This window comes from Anser anser, assembly GCF_964211835.1.
Source record: "Anser anser genome assembly, chromosome: 4".
Classification (NCBI taxonomy): domain Eukaryota; kingdom Metazoa; phylum Chordata; class Aves; order Anseriformes; family Anatidae; genus Anser; species Anser anser.
The window spans coordinates 14,832,446-14,846,903 of record NC_139724.1 but is presented as its reverse complement, the minus strand read 5'-3'; the positions used below and the strand labels follow the sequence as shown (position 1 = coordinate 14,846,903).

The 14,458-nt window shown below is 44.5% G+C and overlaps 1 protein-coding gene across 16 annotated transcripts in view; it reads left to right on the top strand.

Annotated features, from left to right (window-relative positions):
* The window catches only part of EPHA5 (EPH receptor A5), a 199,918-nt gene that overhangs the window by 146,788 nt on the left and 38,672 nt on the right, over nucleotides 1-14,458 (top strand). For 11 of the 16 annotated variants that reach the window (XM_083832668.1, XM_083832676.1, XM_083832672.1 and 8 more), the window contains 2 exons: nucleotides 1,226-1,385; nucleotides 5,603-5,708. In XM_083832668.1, the coding sequence (XP_083688794.1) occupies nucleotides 1,226-1,385; nucleotides 5,603-5,708 (266 nt within the window). The remainder of the gene's footprint in view (nucleotides 1-1,225; nucleotides 1,386-5,602; nucleotides 5,709-14,458) is intronic. The other 5 variants (XM_083832662.1, XM_083832673.1, XM_083832671.1 and 2 more) reach the window with 1 other exon arrangement.

The following is a 14,458-nucleotide window of genomic DNA, read 5'->3' as shown; positions in this document are numbered from 1 at the left end:
TAGGTTTGGGCCCTTTATAACAGTAAATTCACAGTGTTCATTTCCAGGGGATGAGAATGATCGATATTAAATGTTTTGGAAAATTGAGGTTTGTCAGATCACATTCCTTTAAGAGAAATCACTCCTTAACAGGAAAAAAAAGGCAGGTAGAAATAAATGCCTCTGATACAGTCTCGCATAGCTACAAGCTTCAATGAGAAAATCCGTAATCCTACATTTAGAGATTCCCAGGGCCTTAGCCAGGCATACTGCCTATAGAAAGCTGCCCGTTAAATAAGAAAGCAAAAAGAAAAATCAGTTCAGATCCTAATAGCTGTGCAGAAATCTCAGTAAGAAATTGTTAAGAACTCCTGCTTACCTCATAATAATTTAGATCTGAGAGGATATGGTGAATAAAAAACAGTTTCCCAGTTTGTAGCCCTTAATTTATGAGCTCTTGTCAAGATTATGTGTTACAGTAAATAATTCTAAGAGTAATTACCAAGCATTTGAGTGAAATTTTAATCAAAGAACTGAAACTCTTTCGCATTAGAACTGATTTAAATGAAGATTTATTTCAGCAAATTTTCTTCGAGTTCATTGCTTCAGAGTTCACTGCAAAATTAGTTATCTTCCTAGAGTTTTAGTTGACTGTTCCTGGCCAACATCTAATTCGTGTTTCTAGAAACGCCAGCATAAAGTTGTATAATTAATAATATAGTGTTCTCTTTTAGGACTAATTGCATTGCATGGAGGTATTTTAGGTATAAATCAAAATCCCTCTTTGAGTCTATGAAACTATTTTCCATTTTGCTGTACCTTGGGATTGATTTTTAATTGTAGTTTGAACGTTTCCATTGCCCCAGCTATGTCTGTGCCAGCTGTGCTGCCTTTTAAGACAGCAGTGCACATCCAGAGCAATGGAACGCTGTTCCTGCTTCAGGTGCCATTTTCATCCCCGTGTGTTGTCATTTACAGTGGAAAATACCTCCGATCTCTTCCATGCCTTACAGAATCACTGGTTATAAAAGCTGCAGGGCAAGTGAAAATCAATTCTATCATTTCGTACTGTAGAAAGGACCTTCAGAGTGTTTTTTGGGGGGAAGAGATCCTCAAAAGTGCATATTTCATTCATTCTTGGTAACTTTGGTGTGGGCATTAAGAGTCTCTTCCATGAGAGGCACTATTTGTGTGTTGGTGTGTTTGAACCTTTTTTTTCTGTGTTTTCTGGGGGGTTTGGGAAAAGGACCAGGAGACGAGCTACACCATCATCAAGTCCAAAGAGACGATGATTACAGCAGATGGCTTGAAACCAGGCTCAGCGTACGTCTTCCAGATCCGAGCCCGGACAGCTGCTGGCTACGGTGGCTTCAGCCGAAGATTTGAGTTTGAAACCAGCCCCGTGTGTAAGTCCTTTTAATTACTGTCAGTCCACATCTCTGCAATGGTTACCAGCAAGGAGGCAGTGGATCGATACCTTTGCAGAGAGCTCTGTCACTCTCATGCTCTCTCCCTCCTTCTGGCCTCCTCCCTTGACTTAAGGAACATCAGGCACGTCATGTCTGTATGCTGGGCAGGTTAACACATCTGTGCTTGCTTCCTCGTCTCACGTGGTGGGGCAGGAGGTGAAGCACCAGGAGCTGAGGCTCCAGAAATTCACAGCATTCACTGCTTAGAAAAATCCTGTATTTGTGAGAACCGTTAGGGTTGAACAGTTGCTGCTGTCATGCCACTGGGTGAGGGAAGATGAGGATGCCCCCTTTCTTACACCTGTGCAATGCCAGCAAACTGTGCTCCACGTAGGCAAGGGAGGGCATCGGGAGGAGAAGGGTCAGAGGGCAGGAGGAGGGAGAGGATGAGACCTCCTTCACACCTCTACAGGCTGTCTGCAGTCGATGATGAGCTCTCTTAAGTATCTGTTGGGGGAAAAGCCTCTTTCTCCTGGAATGGTGCCCCTTTGTGAGGGGAAGAACTTAACCAACATTTGCATCTTTTGCTTACTGTCAAGTTGAAAGACAGCTTCTGTTGGTTGCCAATGCCACAGCCTTGAGGAACGGAATTTGACTAGTGATCAGAAATGGCAAAAATGTGCACTGCAGGCATAGGACTTCGCTTGGCCTGTTACAAATTTGTGGAGCTTGAGGGGTTTTTTTGTTCTTTTAATGAATGCGATCATCCAGGTCTGCATTCTGGAGCAGATTCTGAGGCTGGGTGAACTCCAGAGAAAAGCAGAGGCCCAGCTGAGCTTTCTCGTGGGTTCAGGCACAGCTGTGGGGAAATTCCTTTTGTCCTGATTACCAGATTTTTTTGCTGAGGTCTAAAGATGTCCTTCAAAAATAGTGTACTTGAGATATCTATTTCAGTTTGTACAACTGTAATTTATTAATCTTTTATACTGTTGGGGTAGAAGAGAAACTTTATGATGGAAATGCTCCGTTTAGTCCTGTGGAAAAGAGCCAATTGGTTCCACATTTTCCTTAGAAATACAAATTCATCAATACTTTGATTACTGTTACTCCAGTCCATTTAAAATCCATCGTCAGCTCTTTGAGAAAAGGATTGCTAGTTGTGATTTCAATGAATGCTACCTTTGAAGCCGTAATAGGTTTTTAAAGGAATCGCTGTATAAGTACAGATGCAACTGTGGAGCCAGTGATTAAACTAATATAGTGCAAATTGCATCATGATGCAAGCATTAATGCAATAAGAATGGTCTATTTAATCTATTTCTTATTGTGTTAAACATTAATCGTGTCCTATAAGTAGCAACAAAATCACATTATACTGAAAATTACTCTATATTATGCTAGGGAAGTTATGCTTGCCATTGGAAAGTTTCTAGTTTAGAGTAATTTGAGTAACAGTGTTCCAGAATATTAACAAAATATATTAAATACATGCACATTTGATCCAGTGCCATCATCACCTACAGCCCTAGTCCAAAAATAATGACACTTCCTCAAAGCCTCTTGTGTAAGTATCTGTGCTAATCGGGGTTTTTCTGAGGGCATCACTTGGTAATATCTTAAAACACTTCACAGCACTAACGTCGTTTAGTTGCACCTGCCTACCAGTCTTTTCAGCCCTTTTGAGACAGAGAAGTAGGTGCTTCTCTGATGGTAAAGAACTGATGTGTAGGCATAGGAGTGCTACCTGGTCCTCAGTTCAGGAGTTGGGAACTGTTCCTCTTTTGGACTAAGTGTGTTGGAATAACACTGTGGCTGAAGGAGCATTTAACCAGATGTTTAAATGCTTGGCAGAACTGAAATGCAGCGTAAGCCTCAGTATCTTCGGCAAATGCTGTTCCATTTGACATTTTAGACCTTTAAAAAAAGTGGGATTTTTGTCCCCCAAGGCCATACGCAAAGTAAATCTTAGTGCCAGGAGAGTGACAGAGTGACCAGCCTCCCAGCTGCGTTCCTGTGTTCCCGCGTCCCAGAGAACCAGGCACACTGAAAGCAAGCACAGATTGAAATCCCAGTGCTGTGTCAGAGTTCAGATCTGAAACTCTCAGAGAGCCAAAGCAAATAATTTTGATTCAGGCACAAACAGAAACCTTTCAGTGACTGGTGTGAGAATCAAGCACTCACCCTCCAAAATTGTTTGGACCAAGCATCATGTTTTGTTTTCAGTTCCTGTAAATTTCTTTTTGATATGCTTGGAGGAAATATCACAATTGCTGACGGCTGCATGATCTAAGCATTGTACCTGAGAAGTGGAGGGGTGAAAAAAGCTGGGACTTGTTCTGGATTTTTCTCTTTTTTGAAACTTTGGGTTAGTTTTACGTACTGTGCTGTTCAGCAAAGCACTATGATGCAGCCAGATCAGCATTTTTCAAAAGATGTTTTTAGTTGGGTGGGAGCTGTTGTTGGATGTTATCCGCTTGCTGCTGCCCTCCTTTTTAAGAGCCACAGAGCTCATCTCTGACCCTGACAAAAACTTTTTCTCCTGGATTAGTGGGCTAATCCAGTTGATCACCTGGGACGGAGCTGGAACATGTCACCAAGGCGAGGGACAGTAATGCAAGTTCCCCTCTTCGCACGGCAGCAAGATCCCAGATGGGTTTACAAATTCGTGCTCTTGTGCTGCCATAGATCACGGCAGGATCCATCGTATTTCCCCATCCCTTGAGCTGTGCAGAAAACCACCAGAGTAATAGCTTAATGTTCTCCTTTAAATGTTTTTCTTTTTAATTACTTTGTCAAGAAAGTAATAAAACATCATCTTAAGGAGCTTCTATAAATTCGTGAGGCTAATAAAATCTCTGGATGATGGCACGGGTTTGGAGCAGTTAACATTAAATATTTAATGTATTGGGCCAGTCATTCTGAAATCATTTACTGTTCTTGAGCCCATGCTGCTTGCAGTCGAGCACCAGAGAGCTCCTGTATGAAGAGCTACTTGAAACCTATTGTAGATGTAAGTTTAATGTCTCACCTTTCCTTCTTTCTTTTCTTTTAACAATTCATACGGGGCTATATTCAGTTATTTTATAGCCTCTGTAAAGTTAATCCGATGCTAAGGACCCCCTTTACTTCAACTGTTGAGCTAAAGGCCATCTTCAGCACACAATCCATTCCTGCCTCGCCGCTTCCTCGAGTGGCTGAAGTTGCACGTGGCGCCAACGCCAGGGCAGGTGCTCCCGAGCCCCAGCAGGACCTATAATGAGGTTTCTCCCCTACAACAGCAGCACATATGCCCGGGAGCAGGTTTCTGGGAGAGGAAGCTGGATCTGTACTCCAGGGTGGTGGCGTGCAGCTAAATGGCTGGCAGTGGAGGTAGGAGGGTTTGGGTTCTGCTTGGGGAACTGCATGTGCAGAGCCCCAGCGAGAGGTGGGCTCCCTTCCCTTGAAGTGCAAAGCAAATAAGCATGGTACAAGTGCTGTTAGCATCTCAGTTTTTCAGGTTGCAGGAATCTACTCAACTGCTCTTACTAAATATATGGCAAAACCCGGTTCTCGAACAGATTTCCTGGCCTTTCTGCCTGTGTCTTTATCACAGGATTCATCTCAGTATTTTGTCAGAAGGGATCTTTACAAGGCATGAGTAAGCACAGTTATGCTTTCCTTAGCAGATAAAAAGACCAAACAGTGGATGTATCTTAGCAGATTCCTATTTTACAGCAGGCACTTTCTGGCCACGTGATACGGATGCTACAACGAGTTGGGTTTAAGTTGTTCATAGCTTCTTGAAGTACAGATAGTGCTAATTGTCTCCGATCTTATTCACATCTCCTATTTAGTAACAGCAGCAACAACATTCCAGAAATATTTTCTCTATTTGGTTTTCATCTTTTATCCGTGTGATTTCTAATGTAGCTGACCTGGGAAGGAGAAACTCCAGCCTGCAAACTCAAAAGCTGAGTTCTCTAACACTGAGTTCCTGATTCAGTGATGAGATGGGATTTTGTTTGGTTTTTGGCTTGGTTTTGCATGTGCTTTGGTTTCTTTCCACCCATTTCCATTCCAAAGTAGAAACAGACAGCAAAGGGGGAAAGCACAAACCATAAAAGAAGAAATGAACTGGTAAGACTGAAACTTCATTGGCAGCCTTACAAGAAAGACCCATGCGAGTGCTGACTGTAATTTTAACCTTAATCTCCATTTTCTGTTTCTCATCTCAGCAGTAGCTGCATCCAGCGACCAGAGCCAGATTCCTATAATTGTTGTGTCTGTAACAGTGGGAGTTATTCTGCTGGCTGTTGTTATCGGTTTCCTTCTCAGTGGAAGGTAAGAAAAGAAGCTGTGTATTTACATTTCTCCAACTTTTGTAATAACTTTTATCTGACCAGCTGATTAGCACGATTTAGGCAATAGCAGTGTGTGAACAGAGCTGACAAGCAGTAGTGCTATAAAACAGCACGAAGGTGGGCTGATTGATCTGTTTGGACAGGCAGGAATTGCAAATGTGTGCTCACAGATGTAGTTCACTTCCCAGTGATTTTCATCTCTGTGTAGACCAGTCCTGATTGTTAGACTTGATTCTCACAGGAGTCTTTTCACATTCTTTTAAAAATAAGCAGAACACGTTGTAGGTAAAATATCCTGAAACCTACATATTTGCATTCTGACTTTGTGATGAGCTTTTCTCACAGAGAAGACTTGACTTCAGGAAAACACTTGTAAAGAAAAAGAGAAGAATCCCAGCCGAATGGCCAAACGCCCTAAGTTTGGTGAGGTCTGGATTTCATTTTTCACGTGTAGGATGCTAATGTTTTCCCCACATGCTAGTAAATTATGCAGAGAGATCCCCCCCATAGAGGGAAGCACTCAGCTTCAAACCATCAAGCAATCCCATTGACTTCTCATGTGCTTAAACATAGGCAAGTGATAAAAGCCTGGGCTATACAATCTTTGACAACTCTAATGGAAGTTGATGGAACTTGTTGGTGAACAAGGAATTGTGGTATTGGGGGAAAATCTGGCTTATGTCAGGATCAGTTTGTACGGCGTCTCTAAATTTGTGTAGCAGCCAACACATGCAGCAGTTTTTCATACACTACACGTGTATTCTTCAAAGTCAGTGAAGTACCTGTCAAAGCACAGTACATTTATTTTAATGTCAGCAGTCAAATAGTTCAGTGTCCTTCATGCAAAGTAACGTGAGGTGCCATGCTAGCACGGCATCTATTGATAATTTGTTTTCAGTGCAAAATAAACATTTATACTTGTAAGTACTTATATTCTCAGCCTTGCTTGCATGGCACAGATCTGTCTTGAGCTTGGGTCTAGCAAGGTGACTATAAATTACAAGATGTCCTAAGTGTTAATTATAGTTACAAGATATTTGCAGAGGAGCTGCACTCATACCGAACGTATCGGCTGAGGGTGTTATTTCACAGAGGAGTTAGAAGTGTTTGTCTGTGAATGCACCGGGGTGAAATCCAGCCAGGCTGAGCAGCTCTGTTCCCAGGCATAAAGCATCCGTAGAAGGACAGTTATTTCCTGTCTTAACAGGTAAGTGGCTGCCAGACTCCACTCAAGGTCAGAGACTGACACGCACGCTTCCAACTCAGCCATGCAAGCTCCTGTTATCTGCTTTGGGAGTCTTGTTGGGCTTAAAAATAGGAAAGTTAATGCTCTCATCTGCGCAAGAAGCATGCAGTGGCATTGGGCGGGGGATGAATGGCGACACACCATTCACACCCATGGCTCTAGGAAAGCTGTAGGCAAAAAAACTTGGCTCCAAACACCGTAGGTTGGAATTCAAGTCTCTCCTTAAAGCCTGGAGGGTTTGGGTCAAATCCCTGCTCCAGCTGAACAGAGGGAGGGGTGTGGACCTTGGCCTCCATCAGTCTCAACGCATGCTTGTATCAATGCAAACAGGAGGGAGCACATGTGACTGTAGGAAAGCTGTAGGTGTAGCCTGGCACCTCTGCAAGGAGGAGTCTGTGGATGTGAATTGCAGGTGGAGGGACACACATCCCTCTGTAGCTGTAAGAAATTGCTGTCATGTGGCAGCCAGTAGCTTTGGCTCTTGGCACAGGTTTCAGACGTGCTCAGGGTCCCTTTGGTGAGGACATGCCCTTGCAAGTGGCCTTTTTGCTCCTACCCGGGCCAGGTCCAAGCAAGCACTTGCAGAGCCTGAGCCATTTGTCAGCAGTGCTAGTTAGTTGTGGCCTTCTGTCCCTTGCCCAAATAGGCTTTCCAGGATGTGCTTCCTCTTGGCTTTTTATCCCTTGATATGTTTATAAAAACCCTGGTCTGCTTTGGCTGGAGTTTTATCCCCTCCTCTTCTGCTGCTTTAATCCTCCTACCTTGTACTCTTACCTTCCTCCATGGACCTGCATGGAGCTGCAGACTCCTGGGAGCTTCCCCATGGTGCCATGCTGGCTGTAGAAGGGGCAGGCGTAGGGACTGGAGGACTTTGCTGGTTCATGTTCGCTCCCTCTGCTATCTGGATGGAGAACTGGCCAAAGCAGGCTTATGGTAGGTCTTCCTGAGGACAAGCCTGATGAAGGAGTGGTTAAGGAAGATAAACCTTCCTTTGGAGCAGCTGCCTTTCCTTCCTACTTTGACATGGGCCTCATGGGTTGTACAGTCTCCAGGGAACAAAGGAGGAGCTGAGCTCGTAGTCCATTTTCACCTTCTCAACCCTTCTCCTAGACTGGGAGGAACCCAGTCCCTCAGCCGGAGGCTGTGGAGGAGCCTCCAGTGCCAAGGTTTGGTCTGTTGTTAGAGAATTAGCTTCGAAACTGCAGGGCTTCTTGGCCACTTGGAGTTCCTGTGAATTTTAAAGCCCATCTCCTGTGTTGAGTGACTCTTCAGAACAGAAAAATACACCTCGGAAAGCTGACAGCCAATCTGAAATTAAACAAAGCAAAACAAAAAAATTGCTCCTGATTGGAAGAAGCAGAAATGCCAGTGAAACGTGTCAGTCATGCTGCTTTGCCTTGGATGTGATTTCAAGACAATTCATGGAGCGACTCTCATGCTGTGACATTGCAGGGATGATAAATGCGTTCCAAGTCGGAGGATAATCCCTTTCTGAGGCTGTTAACCTGTTTCTGTTTCTGGAAGACTTTTCTGTATCTTCGGAAAGGTTGTGTGTTCCAACACGTGGTACTAGGGAGTTAAATTTCCTTTTCTGTTTCTTTCCTGTAATTATTTTAGAAAAACAGACATTTTGAACTCCAGGATTTGCTCCAGCTGGAATCACCACGGCTTTCCATGCCGAGTAAGCTGTGCCAAGTCCAAGCTCTTCTCTCTGAATAATGTAGGAGCACAGGTACTGTCCAGCAGCAAAGCTACACAAGAAACCCTCTCAGGCTGCAGCAGTGAGGGCACAGCCTGGACAGTTCCTGTAAATGGGCACCTCAGCTCTGGCTTCATGCTGCTCCCAGGCACCCTGGGAGTCCCTGGGCACCTCAGAATTAGGATATCGCTCCCTAAGGTGCTGTATGGCATCTCTTTGTGCCTGTTCTCCCGCGTGCTGGGCAAAAGCAAGCATGTCAGGAGGCAGGGCACTGAGAGCACTAGGGAAACTGGAAAAACAGAGCAGGAGCTTGAGCAGCCCTGCAGTGAGGAGGGGGTCCTCCCGATGCTGGCAGCTCAGAAAGTAATTTCTTAGTGTAGGACTCAGGAGTCCGCTGGCTCTGCGGGCTTTTTATTTTCTGCTGAGTCCCTGGAGGCAGAAGTTTCCACACCTCTTCCTTTTCTGCCTTCAAGTATCTCTGCAGTCTCTCGCCTCTTTTGAACGAATGTAAATAACAGCTTGGCATTTCCTGTTGGCAGCTGGCCCCAAACCAAAGGTCAGCTGAACGTTAGTCACAGTGGCATTTCCACCGGCCAGCGTCCATCTGTGGAAACGCGCTTTGTTTCTGAAGCTGGAGGTTCCTGGGAATTCGAAACTGAATGCGCTTTGCCCTAAACAATTAAGCTGCATTTCAGAGCTGATTTACTTGCAGATGCTCAAGAAAACTCTTCCTGTAAATAATGCGTCCTCTGACCAAGATCATAAATGCTGCTAAGCAAAATAGCTGGTAACTGTTAAAGCCTCCTGCTCTCTGCATCAAGGGCATATTAATTATATAACAATCAGGATTACAAATCAAAGAGATTCACTAAATCAGACTATACTTGTCTGAGTGAAAAAGAAAAGTGGATTGCAAATCTATTATTAAACCAGATGCAAGCATTGAATTAAGGAACGTGGAGTTATCATCTTTCTTTTCTTAGGATTATGTGTTCTCAAAAGCACAATGCATTTTACAGATACAGCAAAGCTAAATTTTGCTTTCCTCGCAATGCTTGAATTAGTTGCCACTTGCGTTGTTGTTCCTAATTGAAGTATATATTAATCTAAAGTAATTAGACTTCTGTTTCAAAGTGTCAGACAGCACCACCAGCAAAGATCTGTGCGCTACCTCTTACAAGGGGAAGAAGGTGGCACATCCGTTGTTGTAGTACCAGCCCCTGATTTCTCCAGACTTCAGCAGGAGGCTGGGTGCAGCCCAGCCAAAGCAGGTTTCCATCAGTCTGTGAAGGAGATCCACAGCTCCAGAGCAGTTTTCACTGTGTTATGCTTCAAGCCTTGTTTCCAAAACCGAAGGGGTCTAAAGGTGAATGTTAAGAGACTGCCGTTCCCTGCGGTCCCCCAGGCATTAGAGTTTTGTAGCATTAACCAAAGTAATGGGCTTTTAGAGAGTAAAATGGGAACGCTTTTAGGTCAATGCTAGGCATGTTTGCAAAAGCTGCTCAAAATAACTAAGTATGCTGCGTATCTGCATTTATAGCCAGCTACCCATTATGGGTGACTTTTCAGTCTAAAGTGGTCTTCCAAGGAACCGGACGGAGCTTTTTATAGAACTTCAGGAAAAAATACTTGAAGTAGTGGAAACTGCCCCTCACCCTGTTCTGTGCATCCATAGAAAGTCTCTCCTGGCAAGAAAGCAGCCTTTCAAAAGACAAAGCAAAGACAAATCTTCCCACTGGGGCATTGGCAATTAGAAGCTTCTGCACCAGAGTATCCATCCTTGACCTTAGCTGATTTAGACTTTTAAATGTCAGCCCCTGCGGTGGCAGAGGGCTGGTTTCTGGCCACAAATATGTGCATCTCGTTAAAAAATGACTTTCAGAGAGGTTGAGAGGATTGGGGGTGTGGTGTGGTGTGGAAGGTGTGCTGTCTGTGGTGTGGAAGGTCTAAATTGGAGGAATTTTTCCACAGTCCCTCCCATCTTTTTCCAAGATGTGGCAGGGCTTAAAATAGTTCAGTTTTTCAGTATTTCCGTAGGAAATGGGAGACGGTTCATAGGTAACATTTTTCATAGAGAGAATTTTTCCAGCATGAGTCACAATTTTTGTTAGTTGTGGCTTTTTAAAGGATTGTTATCTCTATATTCCTGCCTGTTCTTCCTTCTTCCTACAGGACATTGTCTCCCATGATCTATAGCCATTTTATTGATACTGCCTGCTGCCAAATATCCCCTGTGATTCACCTGACAACAGGAAGGATTTGGCTGGAGAAGCTAGTGCTCTGCCAAGTCAAGCTTCCCATCCACCAAGAACAGGCAGGGTCTGGTGCTGCCTGTGTTCAGGTCAACATTTTTCCTATCCCCATCGTGTTAACAGGCCCTTTGCTCTTTAGCTGCATGTTTTCCAGGAGAGAGGAGTGTCAGCAGCATTGTTATACAGCATCCATCTCTGAAAAAGAAGCACTCTGGTCCCTTCCCCTTCTCCACAGGGTGATGCCAAAGCTGGTGTGGAGATCTGCCCAGAGTCCCTACATCTTTTATCCTGCCTCCAGGCTACCTAGGTCGGCTCAGCCACTTCACCTGCTCCAGCACCTTTTCTTCTTTTTTATTCTGAACACTTCTGGGGTTAGTACTTTGATACAAACACAGAGCAAGCCAGTTTGAGTTGCTGCAGTTTAGAGGAGGGTTTAGGGACCCAGGCTAATCTGCTTTCCGATGACTTTGGCTTGGACAGGAGGTGAGATTTGACCAAGTCTGTAATTAAGCTCCAAGAATTTCTGAATTATTCCAGCAGCAGCCAAGGGAATGAGACAATTGGGAGCGCTATGAACAGATAACTGGCTGGCATAAGCTTTGTCTGAGCAGGTGAAATGGGGGGAAGAGTACAGCAGTTAGTGACAAAAGCTCCTCATCCTCATGCAGATGATGCATTTGATGGCATTGTGCAAGTTTTTTGTCCACTTGGACAAGAGAACTGGGGTGCCTTTCAAGCTGAAAGTGGGAGTTTGGCTTAAGTGGTAGCAGCTCCAGGCTGCTGCTGAGCACTAGTGTTTTAAAGTGGGGTTTTACGGTGTCTTCTCTTGGCTGTGGAGTGGGTAGAGGATGAAGAAAAGAAAACCAGGCTCTTGTCCCCCTGCGCTTCTGAATATGTGAACATTTCACCCTGCTTCAGATGCTAGAAATAGGAAACATGGCCTCTCCTTGGAGGCATACCATGTTGGGGCACATAACCTGTTTTCCAGATGAGAGGCTGTCTGTACTTCCTCCTGGCTTAGACATAGTGGAGTGCAATGCAAGGGATGCTTCTAGGTGCAGTTTCTTTCCTGGGAAGCATTTGTTCTCCTTCACTATAGTGATTGGATATGTATCGTCTCCTTGGGCTTCTGCCTTCTCAGTTACAGAAGACATATATTCCTAGCAGTTTCTTAAAGTAGAAATATATTCCTAGGAGCTGACGGTATGTACTTCTGCCCCTCTGATGTTTGAAGTAAGCACGCTGAGTCTGGAGGTGCTTGGTGCAGCACTGGCTTTCTGACCTGGAGATGCAGGGAACAATCCTTGTCATCACTCCAGGCTGTGCAAAGGATTAGAAAAATCTTCCCAGAAACCCTCAAGTATTGCAGGCTCTAATCACAAGCCTCTAAAGAACAGCCCATTAGAGCAGCTTATTAAAAGCAACGGATGAGGCTTTCATTTATCATGACTCCAAGTCTTCGACTTACAACTCTTAAAAGCCAAAGCTACACACAGCACAGTCTCGCCGAGATGCATCTAGCTGCTAGAAATTTAGTTTAATTCCAAATGCTGTCTGGGTCATCCGCAGCCCCCTGGTAAATTAATTACGTTGACTGAAGGCGCAGTTGTCAGGGCCCATCAGATATATATATATTTCATTAACCAAGCATATAGTCCGAGGTTTGAAACAGCGCCAAGGGTGTTAAGTACTCCTAGCACAGGTTTATTAAAGTTGGCTCTCCGGACAGTTGGGTTTGCAGGCCCCATAGGCATTGCTGGGGTCACCTTCGTGAGGACTGGAGGTCTGCTAGCTTTGCTCGTCCAAGATAACTGCAAACGGTGCCGTGGTCGAGCCAAAAAGCTCGGCAGCACTGGCAGGCCCAGCTCTCACCACAGAGGTGTGGGACGCCCTGCTGCAGCTCCAGGCCTCCCTGCCTCGTCTCCGACCATCTGCAGCCCTTCCCCTGGAAGCAGGGCTCAGAGCAGAAGTCACACCTCCTTCCAAAGCCGTCCTGGCTTTTGGAGTGGCTGCCGCCTCAGAGTCTCGTTCTTTCACAGCCAGGGGGATTTAACTGGAAGCATTCTCCCCGTAATCTCCACCCTTACGTGGAACTGTCATCTGTTCCCCTTCAGCAGATGCGGAGACTCCTGAGCATCTCTAGGAGCTAAGATACAAGCCCTCACAGGCTCACCTCATGTTTTTGCTAGTTGAACCAGTTTAGTTTGTTTCTAACAGCTTTTGATTTTCCCTCACGTTACGCCTTTTGACTATTTTGACCCTAAGTGGTATAGCACAGCGTTAGGTGGCTGGCATGCAGGAGTAAGGCCCTATCAAGCCCTATTTCCCTTGCACTTGAGCATTTTTCCATCCATGTAGAGTGGGATTTCCAGTGCTCTGCGCTCAGTGCTGGGAACAGGTTTTGTTTCAGAGCAGCTCCATTTCTGGTGAGGTGCTCGAATAGTTTTCTTTGTTTCGGAAACTAGTCATCTCTTTTTGCTGTAAGGATGTCTTCGGGTTAATTGAACAGTTGTTTCAAAAACCTTGGCTTTCATGCTGAGCGGTGTGGGCAGGTCTGGTGACAGCAACTGTTTGAAAATACCTGAGGGGGAAAGGGGCTCCTTGCTAAAATGTAAGCTAATTAGGGTGTAGTTATAGTTATCACAGTCCCAGTGATCTTCCAGAGACCTGCCAGTTCCCTGCACTCAAATCTTGTCAGGATGAACCCAAAAAACAGCAGAACTGACTCAAAATAAATTATGCTTAGGTTCAGTTTGGGTGCTTTTGGGTCTTGAATCTTCAGGGTTAAATTGGATCAATGGGGAGATTTAGTGAGAGCTGAGCTTCCCCCATATTAATATGACTCCACAAGCTGGGGCATTATGAAAATACCAAATATTGTCAATTATAGTTAAAAAAAATAATAAAAATTGGCATCACTGCTTATAAAATGCTTGCAAGTTGTTTTGCTGCTGTGAAAGGAGCTTAGAGAGACATTCTTCACCAGTTCTAATTTAAGTAAGCACATAATCCAGTATATAATTCTGTAAATCATTGCATGCCTGAAGTTATTTTGCATCATAATTTAAGCTGGTGCAGTTGCAGAATGTTAATTTTGTCTAAATGTGCTATTTTAATGCGTTTAGGCATTGTAGGGTATACTTTAAACAATCTGAATGGCACAATTTTTATTATTGTGTCTTCCAAGAAGATCACACAGTGATTTTAGGAGAAATAATGAGAGATCTTCAGCTGACTTTAACTGGAGTATCTGTCTACATTGTTGGGACCTGGGCATGTAGGACATATTGAAGATCTTCCCGTTTCTTCTGCCCTATGTTCTTTTTATGGATAGATTACTTAGTTGCTTTGCTAACAGAAAAATACCCACGCAAGTTCTCTGACGAGGCTAAAGGGCAATTACCGAGGTACAGCCAGCCTCAGGTGACAGGTTGATGGCAGGTGAAGACGTACTCTGATCGGATAGAGTAAAAGCTCAGCAGCCTCCGAAGCAAGCTGGGGGTGCACACGGTGCCTTTCAGCTCACCACATTT